The sequence below is a fragment of the Marmota monax genome, unplaced genomic scaffold (genome assembly GCF_021218885.2).
Source record: "Marmota monax isolate L192 unplaced genomic scaffold, Marmota_monax_Labrador192_F-V1.1 WCK01_AAM20220418_F8-fsc00004, whole genome shotgun sequence".
NCBI classification, from domain to species: domain Eukaryota; kingdom Metazoa; phylum Chordata; class Mammalia; order Rodentia; family Sciuridae; genus Marmota; species Marmota monax.
In genome coordinates, this window is record NW_026692881.1 from 12,334,352 (window position 1) to 12,353,736 (window position 19,385).

Genomic DNA, 19,385 nt, shown 5'->3' on the forward strand with positions numbered 1-19,385 from the left:
TTTTCTCTACCATGACAATTTCAGGCAGCACAATGACCCCACACTTACTGGGTGAGGTGAGAGTGAGGTGTATGAGATCACTCAGGTGAGGGTACAAGAGTGGGAAGCAGATCCTAGGGAATGTGTGACTCTAATCATTGAATTTCTTAGCACCTGCTGTTATGCTATCACAGTGTGTTAGGTCCTAGGAATCACAGACCAACTGCCACTTTTCCTATTTGTATTTCCTTCCAGTCTTTTTTTCCTAAGCATAGATTTTCCCAATCACATAATTAAAATATATAATATGAATATTTTTTTCATTTACACAAACTCAGTCTTTTAAAATTTTTTTTAACTTTAGGTGGACACAATATCTTTATTTTATTTTAAATATTTTTATGAGGTGCTGAGGATTGAACTCAGTGCCTCATGTGTGCTAGGCGAGTGCTCTGCCACTTGAGTCACAACCCCAGCCCCCACAAACTCAGTCTTTAGGTTTGATTTGTATGAGCTTAGGACCAAGGAAAAGAAGTGTGTATCCACAGAAAATGAAGATTTATCCATTTACTAGTTAGGGTCCTATTTACAATGCCTTTGAAGTCCATGACTTTGAAATTTGCAAGGAAAATGGTCCACTTCTTACAAATGGATTTCAGGGTGAACTAGGAAGGAGGAGGCTGACATGCCATGTGGAAAAAGGACAGTGCCTCTTTTTGCCTCATAGGGAACTAGGGAGAGGGGACCAGAGGTAAGTAAAGGCATGTCGTGGAAAGTCAGAGAAGCCTCCACACCTGCTCATTATATCAAGTGTCTAGAGACTCTCTGAATAATTAAGGTGCAGTCGGCTCCCTCCAGGGGTAGGTGTGGAGGAGAGTTTCCAGACAGGCAGCTCCTCTTGCAAAACTGGAGCCAGACTAAGGATCTGATTACTTGAAAAGGGGTCCAGTTAGTAGCTATGGCAACCTCCTTCTTCAGCCTGATGACTTGCTTCTGGAATAAAGTCTGAGAAGCTCCTACTATAGCCCTGTGGTGGTTAAGGGCTTTGAAACCAACTGTCCAGAATTTGAATCCAGATTCCGCCAACACTTCCTAACTGCAGGGTGCTGGGTGAGTCAGTCAGCCTCTCTGATCCTCAGTTTCTATATCTGTAAAATAGAGGCAACAATTTCCTCATCTGGATTATTGCAGCATCATATATAATGCTCTGACTATGATGTCTGATAATAGTATACATGTCTTAAGAGTGCTCTCATCTCATTTCCTAGGAAAAGATGTTTGGATTTTAAATAAAAAATCAATGTCCAAAATTAAGGAAAATCTATTCCTTGGAAGCATACACAATAGTGGCTAACAGGTTGCCCACAAACTGAAGATTATGCTGACTGCTTTACAGATAATGTCAAAAATCTCATTGATGAATAAGTATTATCAAAGTTCAGAGAAGTTAAGATAATTTCCTTAGTTTCAATAGCAAGTATGTGTTGGAATCAAGGTCCAAATCCTAGTCCACCTGTGTTCTGTTCTTAGCACAGAAGTGACTGTGCTCACTTCACTACCGGGTGAGCAGTCTGAGGACAGGTGTAGGGTAGTTCCTGGGCCCCAGACTTCCTTAGGTCCATGGAGCCAGACTGCCCTCTAGTGTTAGAAGGATCTTGGGGCAGTTGGGGTTGAGGCTCAGCGGTAGAGCACTTGCCTAGCATGTTTGAGGCCCTGGGTTCGATCCTCAGAACCACATAAAAACAAACAAACAAACAAATAAAGGTATTGTGTCCAACTACAACTAAAAAATAAATATTAAAAAAAAGAGAAGGGTCCTGGGGCCAGATGGAGTAAAAGGTGTGGTGCTTTCCTCTGAAGGTGTGGTGAAGCCTCCTTGCTCGCAGCAAGGGAAACACAGCTGCTAGTCTGGTACCTTTCTATTGGCTAAATGGTTTCTCTAGGAATGGGGGCCAAATAGGCAAGAAGGATTGCAAGTTAAGATGTGGAATCATCTGGGGTTGGAGCAGCAATCTCAGGTTAAGGTTTGAACCATAGGTTGGGGGGAATGTCTTATTCCCAACACCTGGCAGGTAGTGGGTGCTCACGGAACAATGAATGAAGCTTCAAATCTCATTCTCACTTCAGTTAGAGTTCTGCTAATTTAAGTGAGGTGCCCTTGAAAACAGTTATAAAGTTATTCATTGATTTTTGCTAGAAGCACTAGTAGAAAAGACGTAATATTTAACTCATCTTCCACTACAAGAGACTCCACAGGCACTTTTACAACTAGGTGAGAACAATGCCACTCCTCAGCTCTTAAGTAATGAGACATACAATCATTTTAGGCTGTCAGTCTCACACCGGTGTCTCTAATGATCCACCGATATTGGAGCAGGTCCCTCCATCTCCATCACTCTGACCAAGTGGTGTGTTCAGTAGGTACTCAATGAACACCTGTATGCACTTCTCTTCATCCAAGAGGGAATACAAAGAAAGGCAGGCATAGCAGGTATGACTACCTGTGACTAACACTAGTGGCACTTCTTCCAAGAGCTATGTGTCCCATCTATTGCCTGATTCTTTCCTGATAGGAACCCTTAAGGTAGATATTAGCTATCTTTGCTCCAAAGAAGGATATGAAACTTATTTAGGTTAAAGTGATTGTGCTAAGTTCACACAAGTTACAGATGGCAACACATGTGGTACAATTCCCAAGTGCTCATTTTTTTCTACCATGTCACTCTAAGTTTTAGAATAACAGTGTTACCAGAAGGAGGCCTGAGGAGTTCCTGGAGAGGAAGGAGAACTCAACTCAGGTCTCAGGGTCCATATGTGATGGAAAAGAATTTCAGCACATGCATTTGGAAACTCAGAAAAACTTGTTTAGGAAAGAAAATACACATTCAAGGGAGGATTTGGGGTATCCAAAGAGAGAGAGACATTTTTTGGATAAAGCAAGGAATATACAGTCAAGGGAGAATGCAGGCCATCTTGAGGGTGAGAGACACTTTGGGGGTTCCCAAGTTCTGTTTTGAAAGGAAACTTGGTGAGGGGTGGGCATAGGAAGGTAGATGAGGATGAGGTCAGTCTAGTCATTCTCAGGATCCTCCGGCTAAGTGGTCTCCATTATCTGACTGGTAGGTAACATTGGAAAGTCCCCCAAATTATAGATTCCTTAAAATATAGCATCTTGCTTTGCTCAACCTATCTATTGACTTGTGGGAATTAACAGTGACAAGATAAAAAAAAATCATAAGTAACTTATTTTAGGGTAACTCTAAGAGTTAAAGACTTTCCAGAAATTTGGGAGTGACAAACCTAGAAATGTATGCAGAACTTTAAATTAAAATAACATTTCCTTGCCCTTTCTACCTTTGTGTGTGTGTGTGTGTTACAGGGGATTGAACTCATAGCCTTGGGATGCTAGGCAAGCACTATACTCCTGAGCTAGACCCCAAGTCTCCCTTTTTACCTATCTTCTATTTCTTCTATCTAACCTCAATAGGACTTACTTTCTAAAAAGCAAGGACCTCCAAGACAATTATTCCTGACTCAATCTGCTTTGACTGCCATAACAAAATACCATAGATTGGTTACATGTGCAACATAAATGAATTTCTCATGATCTGGACACTGGGAAGTTCAAGATCAAGGTGCCAGCCTCTATGATTCCTGTTGAGGTCTCACCTCCTGGCTTGCAGAAGGCAATCTTGTCTTTTTTTTGGTGGGGGAGGGTACCAGGTATTGAACCCAGGAGCACTCAACCACTGAGCCACATCCTCAGCCCTATTTTTAATTTTATGTAGAGGCAGGGTCTCATTAAGTTGCTTAGAGCCTTGCTGTTGCTGAGACTGGCTTTGAACTCTCGATCCTCCTGAGCCATTGTGCCTGGCATCTTGTCTTCTTGCTGTGTCCTCACATGGGACAGTGGGTGGGGGTAAATTCTGGTGTCTCATCTCATAAGAGCACTAATTTCTTCATGAGGGCCCCACCCTTGTGCCCACGTCTGAACCTAATTACTTCCCAAATGTCCCATCTCCAAATATTATCACACTGGGACCTAGGGCTTCAACATATTAATTTTAGGGGAACATAACATTCAGTTCATAGCAACCCCCATCAAGCCATTGGTTTAAAGACAGGTGGCTTTTCTCACACTTTGGTGATTTTGCTTTCTCCAGTCTGATCTCTTGCTGAGCCTCAGGTTGTGCCCTGTCTTAGGACAGGTCTACAGCTTGCTCTTTCCTTTCCAGGCCTTCCCAGGAATTTTGCGTTTTCTCTATCTCTTAGACAGCAATTCAGTTTGTTGCTACAAAATCTATATGACAAGACCCAGGCATAAACTCAAGGGAACAAAGCCGACTTCCAAGAAAATACACACTACAAAATCATCTCAGAGGTATCAATGGCAAACACAGCTGGTGGTTCACCCAATGCTTATCCTCTCCTCTTCCTTATAAGAGGTTCCTGATTTTTGTTAGGGCAAGAATGTGCCCAGCTACAAAGCTATATTTTGCAGCCTCCTTTGCAGTAAGAGTTGCCCATATGGCCAATGAAACAGTTATTGATGAGATTTAAGTGGCAATCACTGGTTGGGGCTTCTGGAAAAACTCTTTAAATGGGAATGTGTTGGGCTGTGCCTACTTCTCACCTCAGCTCTATTTCCTGCCTGGAACATGGACAGAGCACAGGTGCAGAGGAGCAGCCGATAATGTGCATTGGAGCGTGCATGGTAAGAATGTTAGGACCTAAAGTTAGAGATTCTGGGTTTCTATTCTCAATAGAGAGCTGCCTTGCCTTTTCATTATGAAAGAAAAATAAAACTCTCACATGACTTGCAGTGGTTGTAGTGGAGGGACAAACCACATAAGGAGCTTGTTAAAATTTTTGGTTCTTTGCCCCACCCTTAGAAATTTTGGCACAGCAGTTCTAGATCTGCAGTTTCACCTAGCTTGGATTTTCTGTGGCCTGCAGCTCAACTTGATGTTTCCATTTACTACAGCCATTGATTCAGGCCAGTTTAACAAGAGTGAAGCTTGGGGTTTTTGTTTGATGGTGGTGGGAAGAAGCAGTTTTCTGACCGCACCCATCACCTAAGCCACAATGTGAACAGGCTGATGCTGGTAGACAGGAGAGCTGTGGTTCTCAAAGGATGGACCCTGGAGCAATGGCAGCGACGGCAGCAGTACCTGGGAACTTATTAGATGTGAAGATTCTCAGCCCTATCTTAGGCTGAATCAGGAATCTGTTCTAATAAGCTCTGCAGGTGATTCTGATGATTCTGAAGTTACAGAGATCCACTTAGAGCCAGAGCCCCCAGGAAAGGATGTCTGAACTGTACTTCTGGACTTCCTGAGTTTGGGATACAAATTTTTATTTTCTGGTGCTGGGCTCAAACCCAGGGCTTGGCACATACTACTCAGCTACATCCTCACCCTCCCCCCTTTTGTTACCCAGGATTGAACCCAGGGGTGCTTAATCACTGGGTCACATCCCCAACTCTTTAAATTTTTTTTTTTTTGTTGTTGTTGTTGTTTTGAGACAGGGACTTGCTAAGTTGGTCAGATTGACCTGGAACTGACAATCCTGCTGCTGGGATGACAGGCATGTGCCACAGTGTCTGGCTCATCTTTGTTTTTGTTAAAACTAGTCTAAACAGGGGTTTCTGTTTCTTGGACGTGAGAAGATTCCCCACTGTTGCTGCTGTTGAGATCCTCTCTGTAACAGAGCAGAGAATACTACCCAGAAATGTTTTGTTCCATGTACACTTGAGAGGCAGTTGAGTAATAACAAATAAACAACATTTGTCTCTGAGTCAAAGGAGACTTAACAGATTAAAAATCTTAGCCAGGCAAGATTTCCATATGATTTATCCAAATATACCAAACCTTCGTATTTGCTTGGAGATTTAAATGAATTTCCAACTCAGAAGAGCACGCCCATACTCTGCTCTAGTGCTCACATCTAAATCTGGACATTCACAATCTCTTGCTTTGCTCCCATCTGCTAAGTACAAGTAGCCCTGTTCCTCTTCAGCTACCCAAGGGTCACTGCTCTTCATTCAGGCAGTGGATGACAGTCATCTGGACTCACCGTCTCTTTCTCAGGCTCAAAATAAGGTCCCTGCTGCCTCACACCCTTCTCAATAGCAGCCACAACATACTCAGGTACTTCAGTGTGTGATTGGACTCCATGTTCTGCTCCTCACTGCTCATGTGAAGGGTGAGGCTGGCCTTCTGGTGACGAGATGAGCTGAGATGGGAAAAATCTGCTTCACAATTAACAGAAGAAACTTCTGGTTTCTGGTGGAGAACAGAACCAAGCACACAACTGGGCTCCAGAAGAATCAAAGCAAGTGACCATCTCTCTCTTATTGAGTACTTGCTTTGTGCCAGTGCTGTATCAAGTTTTTACTGTGCCAACTATGAAATAGAGGTTCTTACTATTTACATGAAGAAATGGAGACTTACAAAAGTAACTTGCTCGAAGTCACCCAGGTCATAAGTACCAGAGCAGGGACTTGAACCCAGGTGTATATATATATTATCCAGGGTGTTCTAAGATGGAAGGAATAAAAACCCAACTCAAATTTGTTTAAGCAAAAAAGGGAAATTATTGAATTGAGTTCAGGGGTGGATTTCAGGCACAGGTAGAGGCAAGTGAGCAAACTTTATACTCTCGCCCCCTTTCCTGTGTTGGATGTTTTTCCCTCCTAGTGCCAGGGATTGAACCAAGGACCTCATGCTTGCTAGGCAAGTGCTCTACCACTCACTACATCCCCAGCCATTTTATGTGCATGAAACAAGGTCTTGCTATATTGCCCAGCCTGGCCTTGTGTAATCCTCTTGTTTCAGTCCTCAGTAGCTATGATTATAGGCGTGACACCTGCTCCAGACTGTCTGGACACTTCTTATGTAGGCTCTCTCTACATGGCAAGAAGGATAGACATTATCAGCTTTGGACCTCCTTGAGACTTAAAAGGTTTATGTTCCCAGGGGAAAAGAGTCCCCCCCGACTAATAACAGTAAAAATTCCATTAGCCTGTTGTTTGACCAAATTTTAATCATATGCCCAGCTCTGCAGTAACGGTAAGCAACAGAGTACTGACTCATCAGGCCCGAGTCATGTGCCCATCACTAAAAATGATGGAAGCCAGGTGTGGTAGCGAAGACCTGTAATCCCAGCAGTTTGGGAGGCTGAGAGGAAGGAGGATGGCAAGTTCAAGGCCAGTCCTAGAAATTTAGCAAGACCCTGTCTCAAAATAAAATATAAAAAAAGGCTGGGGATATTTTTCAGTGGTTAGGGCCCCTGGATTCAATCCCTGGTACTCAAAGAATAATAATAAAATAAAAATGGTGGAAAGATCAGTATCCCTCCCTGGAGCCACACAGACTGGGCAGGTGTACTGCAAAATAGGAGATGGTTCCATAAAATAAGAGCTAAAGGGAGTCAACTCCTTGCTACTCATTGCCCTCTTTGTATAGGTCCATCCTGTGTCATTGAGTTACTTTTAGATTCAAGTAACAGAAAACCTAAACCCCAGAAAGTGACTTGAAGAATGAGAACATTAACCTTACATATCCCAGAGGATTTCCTCCCCTTGGTGGGTGAGGTGGGAGCTTCGGGATTGGTTGGTTCCACAGTACGTGTTGTCAGGAGTTGGTGGCCAGGACAAGGAAGTAGTGGGGAGAATCAGGAGAGATCAGGGGTGGATTTCCCAGGCACAGGTGGAAGCAAGTGAGATGTCAGATTAAAAAGCCCCTCTTACAGGACAAGCCAGTAACCACTAGCAGACTGCCTGAGTGGGGGCACTCACAAGACCATGGCGGCCTCCTGGTCCCTCTTAGGGGTTGCTTCAGTTTTGGTAAAAAAGGGAGAATGCCGGTGGCCCATGGTCTCTGTAGAAATTGGCCAAGGGGTGAGGTTTCTGTCACTGTCAGGTAACTGTCTTATATGCCTTTTCTGGGCTAAAGCCCACTCTCATCCCATGAGAAACAGGCTCCAGTGCCAACACTACTGTTCAGGAGAGACCTTCCTGTTTACCCATGGCCTTCTGCCCTAAACTGGCATATTCGCTGCTCCCAGGCCTGCTAGTTCAACCCCCACCTCTGGACCTGCTTGCACCAGCCCGCTGCCTGGATGCCCTGCCCACTTGCTACTTCCAGGACTTCTTCAGAGCCCAGATTCTTCTCACTGGAGTCCTCCCCAAGGGCTCTCTTGAGCAGCATTCTATTTTAGACTCTGGGGCATCTGTTGTCTGCTTGGGAGCTGATTGTGGTATTTGCGATAGTTTCAGCAGGACTTTGTTTATTGCCTTTTCAGGCTAGCTATGCCAGAATTCCCCCTTCATGGGGCAGGGCAGGCAGGGTGACTTGCCAGACCATGTAAGGGTCTGAACGAGAGGTAGTCTGGAGCCAGCCTGGGAACATGTTCCACACGACACCGTAATTCTTATGCTCATAAAGCATCCTCAGAGGATAAGCAGTGGCCTGACAGCCAGTGCTTATTTCTTCAGGTTCCCAACCCCCTTGAGACAAGAAATCTTTCAAGTGCAGACTGCTGGGCACCAGGGACCCTAAGGACAGGAGGTAGAGGGAGGAATTAGAGTTGTTAGATGACCTAGAGGCAGACAAACTTAGTGAACTAAGGATGTCAGCTGGGACCACGGCTGGCTGAGAGGCTGCCGTGGGATGTGACACAGTAAAAGCATGCCCATGCTGTACACAGCCACGGACTTCAGACCATCACCACCCAGCCTCTGAGCTCTTGAGGCTTGCTCTCTGCTTTCCTACCCTCTCTCCTGGGGGCTTGCCTGTGCAGCTGCCCTTGACACTGCCAAGACAGTTGGCCCGTCTCCTCAACCAACTTCCAGAGAACAGAGCATGCCTAAGAGCAGGGGCAAGAAGGTCACACGGGAGGAAAAGAGAAGAATACAGTGAGGACAAATAAGGGAGAAAATTTTAATCATGTACCCAGGCTTTTCATAAGAACTTTATTTTTCAAAAAGAGGGAAGAATCCAAAGTATTAAAATAATCCTCTAATCTTTGTTTGGGGGCGAAGGACAGGATGACAAAATTAGTCATATAAAAATTTCAAGCATAACTGGTGCAGATACTCCTTCTGCTTGGTGGAAACATCCTGAAACTTGTATTTCCTGTCTGCCACTCAGGTTCCACTGTATCGCAGGCTCCATGCACCTCCAGTACAGGGACAGGCTGCAGGTGTCTGCAATGCTCACTTACCTATTCCACAAATGCACACAAAAGGCCAGTTTTCCCAGTCCATTTTAATCTTGTTTCTGATGAGAATGCTTTAAAGAAGAGCTGCCCCTTTCCTAAAATTCCAAGTCTTTCTTTTTGAAGATGACTATGTGTGGGAGAAATGCAAGGAAGTGTGGAAAGACGGATTAGGGATGATGGTGCTAGTACCAACCACATGCCAAGGGAGACCTTACCTCACTGAGGTGATAAAAAGCAACCAGAGTTTCTCCTTGCTGTTCACAGGGGGAAACTGCACCTCTGCTTCTATCACTGAAGGGAGCTGGACTAGGCAGAGCCAAGTCCTTATCTGTAGCAGTTATCTCCTTAGTGAAGGAGTGGGATGGAAACATGAACATTAGCCAAGACCGAGAGTCCCAACTGAGCCCAGAAGCATCTAGGTGCACTTTCCAATGGCAGACCTTTCTAGGGAATGGGAGACAGGATCCGGCTTCTCTGTAGAGATTCTTAAGGCTGGAGGAACTGTGACGACTTCTTGGACTGTTCCTGGTTTCCTGGATCTTTTCAGTTGGTGTTTCTCTGGGGAATAGGGAGGTTCTCGTGAAGATACTTCAAACTGCCATGCTCTGAGAAGTCTGAGACCACGTGGTCTTGCCCTCGAAGAAGCCACTTAGTAGTAAGGAGTCCTTCAAGGCCTACTGGTCCTCGGGCATGGATTCGTGACGTGCTGATTCCCACTTCAGCTCCTGCAAAAAAGCATGGATAAAGGAGTGCCTTTTCCCAGCCTCTGCTTCCTGTCAACACCAGACCCACATTACTTAACTCTCCTCACCGGGCACCCTCCCTCTATCTGCCAACTCCTGACTCATCCTTCCCAGGCCAGCTGCAGTCCCACCACTCCATCCGAATGTTCTGTAGTCACCATGGATCACGGTGCACGCCCCCCCCTTCTTATGATACACCCTGAGTTCCTCTCTTGATCTCTATGGCATTTTGAACATTTAAAAGTATCTCCAATGTCAGTTTAGCATCTGAATTATCTACCTATCCATATTTGGGGATTTGGGCATGTTCTGAGTGTACAACAATGTTTAGTATGGAGGTTTCATCTCTCCAAATATTCTTTAAATCCTAAAAAGTAAGGGATAGGTTTTTAGTAGCTCTCCCATCTAACAGTACATTCATTAGACAGTTTCTGAGCACATAAAAAGTTATTGTTCATTTCCCTTCCTTCCTGTTCCTAACTTAGAGCAGGAGAACACCAGAGGTTTTCCTGGGTCTGGCTTGGTTTTCTACACTGTATTCAGTGGAGAAAGGGTTCCATCATTCATTGCAACTTTACTGGCCATGTATTACGTACCAGACCTTGTGCTGGGCCCTGGGGATAAAGTGGTGAATAACAAATACAAGGTTCTGTTTTTGTGGAGCGGATGTTCTAGTGGGCAAGGCCGTCAAAGGGCAGCTCAGTAAATAATCTTACATGATGCTCAAGTGCAGCAAAGGGTGCCATGACAAAGACTTAATGGCAGGACTGGGGACATGCTGTATAGGGTGGTCAGGGAAAACCTCCACAGGGAGGTGCCTGAACCATGAAGAGCTGGATGGGGAGCAGCAGGTGAGAGGTGCTACAGGCAGAGAGAGGAGCAAGTGCAGAGACCTGAGGGGGTGTGCTTGGATGAGGCAAAGAGAGTGGGTCAGGACTCAGGTTCTGGGCCTCTGGGCATGTTATCTAACTTGCCTCTCATGCTGCAGTTCTTTTTCATTTGGAAAAGCAGGAACACAACAGATACCCTTTTGCAGTTCTAAGTGAGATAAGGCCTGCAATACACTTAGCATGGTGCAGACCTGTAGTAAGCACTCAGTAAATAACTGTCACCGGCATTGAGGCACTTCACAGAAATTTAACTCAACTGGAGTTTGGAGTTTTACTCTTCTCCCACCCTGGATTTTACTTGAATGCTGGGGAACTCAGCCCTTAAGAGTATGCAGCTATTTCTTTGTCAAGAACATGGGGTACAAGTTCAGGGTAAGTGATGTGATAATTAAGTCAAAACCCCAACATGATAGAAATGGGAACTAAAAATAACGAATCTAATGACTAAAAATAACTAAGTAAAATTCCCTTTAATAACGTTTAACAATTCACTGAGAACTATTTTTCCAGGCAGGTCATTTATTTTAAAAGTTCAGGGGCATTAAAATGTTTGGGTTTTTAATTTTTTTGCCCGGGTGGGGTGGGATGGTGGTGCACTGGGGACTGAACCCAGGGGCACTTTACCACTGAGCTACATTCCCACTCCATTTTCACTTTTTATTTAGAGACAGATTCTTGCTAAGTTGCTTCAGGCCTTGCCAAATTGCTGAGCTGATCTTCAATTTATAACCCTCCTGCCTCAGCTTCCCAAGCTACTGGGGGATTATAGGCATGCACCAGGCAAAACATTTTAAATGGCTGAAATAATTCTCAAATATCCAGAAAATGTGTCATAAATGTCTCAGTGTAGTTCTGTATCATGGTGTTCCTGAAAACCAGAGACCATCCCAGTAACCCACACACTAGAGGACTGGAGAGTTTATAAATAATGGAACTAGAGAGAGGGTGTCTTTCTAAAGATTTTTATTTCAGATTCTGCTGAGGACTGAAGCCAGGGCCTGTGCATGCTAAGCATGTGCTTTACCACTAAGCCCCGACCTGTATGGTTTTGATATTTGTTATTTGTGGACTGAATGAATGAGTGGGCCTGGTACTTAGGCTCAGTGCAGGTACCAGCACCTTCTCTTGCCCTGTTTTGTGGTTCCTATTTCTTAGGCAATCTGGCTGTGTCACTCTGAAATGATAAGTCTGCTATGGGGTATTCTCGAGGGACCGTGGCATGCTCATCTACCATGGCCTACGCAAAGACAGGCTACGTCTGCCTGTACTGCAATGGAAGCACCAAGTTTTGGACTCACACATATTAAGGTCTAGATCTGAATATTAGCAAGTTTTTCTAATTTTTTGATTCTTGGTTTCCCCATTTATGAAAAAGAAATATAAGAACCTACCTTTTCTTAACATGTGAAATGCCAAAGCAGAAGATATTTATCAACTCAGGGTGGGTGGCCTGTATGATTCTCTTCACCTCACCACTAATCTGTCTCGATTGCTCATGATTGTGACAGTAAAGGGGACGTGTCTCCCCCACCTCACCAGGATCTCTGGATCATACCGTGATTCACAAGTGACTCCTTTCTCCCCTGTCCTGTCTTTCTTACCTAGTCCAAAACGGTAGCCATCAGAGAAGCGGGTGCTGGCATTCCAGAACACACAGGCACTATCTACGTGCTGGAGGAAGAACTCTGCTGTGTTTTCTGCAGGGTAAACAAAGAGAAACTGAGTTAGGATGGCCCAAAGAGAACATCCCTAGTGACAGATCTGGGCAGGGTCTAGGTGTCCAGGTGTTTTCTTCACATATTGAACATGCAGGCTTGTGAAGGTTCTGAAGAGGACAATAGAAAGTCAGCACCATCAGCCAGTGTTGTGCAGACTGGGCTAAATCCAGATCTCCCAAGCAGCTCTGCCTCGGTGCTGCTATAGTCTGTCCCTATTCACAGGTTCCACAACCAGACTGCCTAGCTCTAACATAAGTCTACACCCACTAGCTGCGTGACCTGGAACAGGTGTCTGAACAACTCTGCACCTGAATAAAAATGGAAAGACATCACCTGGCTCACAAGGTCTTGATATGATGAACTGAGTTTACACCTGCGTGCACTCATCCCAATGCCTAGCTGTCATTTCTGGCAGTGTGGTTATGATCCCCAATAAACTAGCTATGAATTGCTCAGGGAGTCATACAACTCCCTTCACCACTGGGCCTCCAGGCCCAGCACCTAGAAGTATTTCTCAATGTTATTTGTGGACTGACTGAATGAGTGGGCCCGGATTTCTTCTTCAGTTGCAAAATGGATTTCTCTTAACTACCTGGTAGGGTGGCTGCATGGATTTAACAACAATGCCTCTGATACAGGGTAAGTAGTCTTTAAACTGGAGCTGATCATCTCTGCCCTGCCCCCTGCCAACTGGGCCACTGTGACAAAGCAACAAGCTAACAGATGTGAAAGCACTCAGCGTACCCCAAATGCAGCCTGTGCAAGGATTATTATTAGTCTGTGGATTGTTTTCCTGTAGAGCCAGGGATGAGAGGAGCAGGACCACCTGGAGATCAAAGGGGATAAAGCAGACACCATATGCCTGAAGCACCCACACACTGACCATTCTCTGTGACGATGACATCCGTGTGGGAGCTGCCATACTTGTGGATGTGGTCAATGGCTTCCTGGACGCTGTCCACCACTTCAATGCACAATTCCAGGTCCCCATACTCTGTTCGAAGTGACTTCACTTCTGAAGGGCTAAAGGTCAGATAGGAGGCAAACTTGGGCCCTGCATGAATTTTCACCTGGAATAGAGCAAGTGCAGGGACTACAATGTAAAAACAATAAAAATTAGCAAGCAATAAGATCAAATAGCAGGATGAGTCTGTGAAACATCACAGAGCCTGGAAAATCACAGCCCAAGCAGCAATGGTGCCTGGAGGACAGAAATGGCTCTGCCTTCCCACCCTGCATGCTCTGCTTTCAGAAGGCCTGACTGGCCACTTGCCAGCAAAGGGCCCTTGAGAAAGGTTGGAGCAGGGATTTAAGTAGGGAACATTTAAGTGTTAAGAGTGTGCAAGGCACTGAATGGGTTATGGACACAAGCCCTTAACTTCTGACATTTTACTAAATTGAGCACTTAACTATAATAATCCTTCCCTGCAATGTGGGAACTAGGCCTGGAACTTGTATGGAGAGAGGGAGGCATCACATACACATTTCCACTCACTACACCCTGGAGAAGCCTGGGTGGGTGGCTTTGCTTTAGAGGTAAGCAGCACTCAGGTTCTGTTGGTACTGCAAACTATGGTTACCTGTTGTAATTCTTTCTTTTTTTTTTTTTTGGTACCAGGGATTGAACTCAGGGGCACTCAACCACTGAGCCACATCCCCAGCCCTATTTTGTATTTTATTTAGAGACAGGGTCTCACTGAGTGGCTTAGCACCTAGCTCTTGCTGAGGCTGGCTTTGGACTTGTGATCCTCCTACCTCAGCCTCCCGAGCACCTGGGATTACAGACATGAGCCACTGTGCCCAGCTTCCCTATTGGATTTCTGACTGGATCAGTCTCAGCCCCAGGTTCTGGCACTAATTCTGCTCTTGGTTAGTAGAATGTAAGGCTCCGAGGCTGGTCACTAAGGTCCCAGGACAAGTCTGATCCCACTTAGGCCTTGTTCTTGGAGACCACCTGGGACAGGGTACATACTCTGACTCTCCAGGGCCAGGCTCTTGCCTTGGCTCCTGTTATAATAGTAGTATCTGTCTTGTTCTCACTGCTCCTGAGGTCTTGCCATGGTTTCTTATCTGGGACCCCATGTCCTCCAGGACTGGGTCAAACCATGTTCATCAGGGACTGGAGCCCTGAGCTTGAGCAAGTCACCCCACTGGGTTTGCTGCCTGCATATAAAGGTGCTGCAGGAAGTATACACATGGACTCATCTGGATTTTAGGAGATTCAAAGCAATCCTCATTTTTGATGACTTAAGGTATCAAGGGTCTGTCCACATAAGGACCAGGAGGATTTAGTCCTGGCCAAAGGAGTGTTTCCTGTGGTCTATCCAAATCACTGTGGTGCTTGGCATCCAATTAAACAGTCCACTAATGTAAAGTAAGCACTGTAACACGACTATCATGTGATCTAACTCCCCTTTACTCTGTAGGGTGCATTTTCATTTTCAAAACAATCCTTTCAGGTTCTAACTGGGACCATGCCACATTTATAAACAGATTGGAATCTTCCTTTTCAGTAAATGGAAGGAAGAGACACATGTCAGGGTCAAAGCCACCGAGGCCAGCAGGCACCTTCCCTCCGGCTGTGCAAGCTTATGCAATTCTGAAAGAGCACCATGACACTGGCTATCAAAGCTGAAATGCATCCATGCAGGAAGTTTAACAGATTGTCCATTTCGCCTTGAGAATTTCCATTACTTTGCAATCATGAATTTAGGACACAGTATAAATTTATATTTGAAAATTACTGGATTTGGTTTGTTTCTAACCTTAACGACAAGATAGGAACATAATCCAGAGAGGACACTATACAAACTGTTGACTCCAAATATCATTATTGGTAACTAAAGACATGTGGGTGTGTGAATATATACAAAGTTTTGGTTTGAAAACATTTCTGCATGACCTTTTCAAATCAAATCCAAAAAAGAACATAAACAAACTTTAAACTTTGCCATCGAATAAAAGGTCGCTAAAAAGTGTCTACTCAGCACACTACCATGTGGTCTGTCTTTATCTCAGCACAGAACACAGCACTTTGTAATATAGCTACCTGTGCAGAGGTCTGGTCCACCCACTGGGCTGCAGGAGGGCAGAGTTATTTTACTCACCCTTGTACTTAGCATAGCACTTTAGACATAGCACTGACTCAAAAGTACTGTTTCCTAAATTGACTTAAATGGTATGACAGTTGGTCCTGGTCTGGCCCATGAACGGGAGGTAATGTACTAGTCCTGTGGGTCTGTTTACCTGTTCCACTCTTAGCATGTCAATGATCTGGTCAAATAACGGTGTTCTCAGCAGATCCCGGTGGATTAACAAAGTCTCCAAAGCATTACAGGCGGCTGGGTATTCACATTTAGAGTCTCTGACTGCAAGAGGAGTAAAGAATTACTTCTAATTAACGTGATCCACAACTATCGCACCCTCACCACACAGGAGACCCCATCCGGCTCACCCAGTCTTGTGACCTTATCCACACTGGCCTCTGAATCCACATATAGGTGGCAGATCCCTTCACTGTGTCCCATCACTGGTATCCCCTTGGCAGCTTTCTGAATGTCTCTGACCAGCTGGGAAGAGCCACGTGGAATGATCAGATCTATCAATTTGTCTAGGCGGCAAAGATCTTCAACTTCTTCTCTGGTATTCACCTGAAAGTAAGATAAAGACAGACATTGTCTAGCCACACAAAATATAGGAATAGCAGCCCCCTCCCGCGCTTTTAAAAAAAATTTTTTTAGTTGTAGTTGGACACGATACCTTTATTTTATTTATTTGTATGTGGTGCTGAGGGTTGAACCCAGGGCTTTGCACGTGCTAGGTGAGCTCTCTACCGCTAAGCCACAATCCTAGCCTAACAGCTTCCCTTTTTATACATAAATGTCTGCATACCCTGAGAACCAAACCAGGTGCTGGGAAAACTTACTCTGAAAAGAAGCTTAAATATCTGATCATGGGAATTAAAATACTGTCCAGCAAAAACTACAGACCTGGAGCTACAGTCTCTGTTACAAAGCACGCAGCACACAATCTGTGCCTTACAGAGCTCAGAGTCTTATAGGGAAAGCAGGACTAGGACACAACGGCCATAATACAGAGCAGATAATTTTTTAGATGCCAGAGGAGGTACTATGCTATCTGTGGAAGTTCAAGGTGGTACAGAGGGTGCCAGGCTAGGAGGGTCATTAAAGGAAGTGGCTGCTCTGAGGAAATGCTGTGTCTTGCTAGGGAGCCACAGGTCTCTGGGACTTTTGCAGATAACCTTTCTGCTGGCATGCTGCCTGGACTCATTATAAAGAGCTTGTGTCAGGACACTGAGATTAATGGGCATTTTGCTTTCTCTTCTTGATTTTTAACCCCATGCAACTGATCACGTTACAACAAAAACATAAATGTATATGTGCCAGAATACTCCCAGCAACTTTATTCTGCATAGCCCCCAACTGGAAAGCACCCAAATACTCATCAACAGAAGAAAGGACGCACTGTAGTATGTGCACGTAAATGGAATACACAGCTACGAGGAGGGGAAACTGCTGCTTGGTGCAATGATGTGGATGAAAGTCAAGGAGATAACGATGAACAAAAGACACAGAACATAAAAGAGCATTTTAGATGACTCCATTTTTATGAAGTTCAAGAATAGGTAAAAGTAATTAAATGTGACAGAAGTTAAAAAAAAGTGATTACCTTGTGCTGACAGTGAGGCACAGTAATTGGGAATCTCAGAAGAGAGCCTTCTGAGATGTTGGGGAGTGTGCTACATCTGGAGGTCATGTATGTGTACATGTATGGATCAAGTCACAGAGTTGTTCATAACAGGATCTATATATTACTGCATGTATGTTACACATCAACAGGAAAAGAGGGAGGGAATCAATGTAGATCAGGATGTGCTGGAGTTGGGAACTGTGTTCTTTCCACCTATCTATTTGCCGTAAGACAAACCCAGATTCTCATTCTTGAGCACGCAATGCAGCAGGTCTGCAGACATTCTCCCAGTGGCCAACAGAACCCAGGGATATTGGAAAAGGGGGTCTTGATGGATAGAGGGAGGGATGTGGAGGTGGTCTCAGTCCAAATTTTTTTTCGTATATATATATATATTTTTAGTGGTAAATGGACAAAATACCTTTTTGTATTTATTCATTTTTATGTGGTGCTAAGGATCAAACCCAGTACCTCACAAGTTCTAGGCAAGTACTCTATACCACTGAGCCACAACCCAGTCCCCAAATTTACTCTATCATAAACTGGGTGCTCTGTGTCAATTCCTTTACTTCTGAGTCTGCTTTTTTCCAATCTAGAAAACACGCCTAATAATGAATGATAATTTCCTTATAGGGTTGTTGTGAGGATTAAAAAAGATAATAGATGAAAAGTACCTTACACACAGTAGGTACTCAATGAATTATAGCAATTACTGTCAAACTTCATTTGATATCTGAGGAGAGGGAGACAATGGTTGGTTAAAATGATGATGATAGTGATAATAGCATGATCTCATTCTTACATGCTGCATGACAGTTTATGACATGTATATGTATCTCATCTGTCTTATACTACAGCAATGAGAAGAACCTGGGCCTCACACTCTAGGACTGGTATTCTCCATGAGCCAAACAAAGAGGGCTAATTGACATTCTTGGAAACCAGGAGTGCCAGGACACATCTGATGGGAGTGGCCTTCCCAAGCTGTTGGCAATCTACCTGGTCCATCCAGCCACTGTAATGGCCAAATGTCTGCAAGCTCACAGCACCTGCTGCCACTCTGATCAAGCCTCCTACAGAAGTGTCTTGCCCTCATGGGGCCCAAGCTTTGCTTCAAACTCCCACCGATCTGATACGGCCTCACCTGGATCATTTCCAGGGACCTACCAGCTGTACAGCCTCTTTGACTCCATGGATTGAGAGGGCCTCCTGCGTCAGGAGGTGGAGAATCCGGTTGCTGTGTGCAGCCTCCTTCCCTCCTTTGAGTAATAAGCCATTACCACTTGCAATAGCCAAGGCTGCCACCTGCAGACCAGAGGGGAGAGCAGGGGATCAAAGGGAAAAAAAACAAGAGTGACAGTAATGTTAACATATTTTGGAGCACTTCATTTCGGAGCTATGCTCTCATTTTCACATCTGAGCGAATTAAATACCTGTTTTATGTCACATTATACTTAAGTCCAGAGAGCCCGGTGACTCTCCAAGGTCGTGTAATTTATAAAAGGCAGGGCTGGAGCCATCCTGAGGTGGTGACTTCAGAGCCAAATCACCTGGATCTTAGGAACCAAATGATAAGGCTTCCCCAGCACCACCTGCAGCCTGAGTTCAGAGGCCAGTCACTCAGCCCGCCTCCCAACTCTGGCTACTGTGAAAGAAATGTGTGCTCAGCTGGCTCTGCAGTGCTTGCTCCACCTGACTCAAGCTGAGGCAGCACCTCAGCTCTGGAATTGTTCTGAGGGCTCTAAATGGCTCAAGCTAGGAACCTCAGAGAAGACTAGAGCTCCAGCCAACCTCAGACAGCAACAGCAGAGACTGCTGAGCACATACTGTTTGGGGTCTGGGTAGGAAGTTAGGGCATCTAGGAGGAGGGTAGCTTCTTTATTAAAGCAGAGTTGATGACACCGACTTGATCATCCTAAGCCTGAAGCTTAATATTCTGAATTCTCATGGAATGAATGAAAATATTCCTGCTTTTGTAGGGAAAGCAGGAAGGCACTTTACTAAAAAACTTGTCTGACCATGTTAATTTCCAGATTAGGGGTTCTTTTTTAAAAAAAAAAATATTTATTTTTTAGTTATAGGTGAACACAATATTTTCTTTTTATTTTTATGTGGTGCTGAGG

General features: G+C 44.7%; 1 protein-coding gene and 1 long non-coding RNA gene across 6 annotated transcripts in view; one reads left to right on the forward strand and one right to left on the reverse strand.

Moving 5' to 3' along the window:
* LOC124096296 (uncharacterized) overlaps positions 1-18,713 on the forward strand; it is a 30,814-nt gene extending 12,101 nt beyond the window's left edge. The window contains exon 2 of the long non-coding RNA XR_006852833.2: positions 18,120-18,713. This is a non-coding gene — a long non-coding RNA (uncharacterized LOC124096296). The remainder of the gene's footprint in view (positions 1-18,119) is intronic.
* Aldh18a1 (aldehyde dehydrogenase 18 family member A1) overlaps positions 8,934-19,385 on the reverse strand; it is a 40,691-nt gene continuing 30,239 nt past the window's right edge. For all 5 annotated transcript variants that reach the window (XM_058581157.1, XM_058581156.1, XM_058581155.1 and 2 more), the window contains 6 exons: positions 18,430-18,567; positions 16,007-16,202; positions 15,799-15,920; positions 13,436-13,622; positions 12,436-12,531; positions 8,934-9,926 (listed from right to left, as the gene is read on the reverse strand). In XM_058581157.1, coding sequence (XP_058437140.1) covers positions 9,745-9,926; positions 12,436-12,531; positions 13,436-13,622; positions 15,799-15,920; positions 16,007-16,202; positions 18,430-18,567 — 921 coding nt within the window. In that variant the 3' untranslated portion in view covers positions 8,934-9,744. The remainder of the gene's footprint in view (positions 9,927-12,435; positions 12,532-13,435; positions 13,623-15,798; positions 15,921-16,006; positions 16,203-18,429; positions 18,568-19,385) is intronic.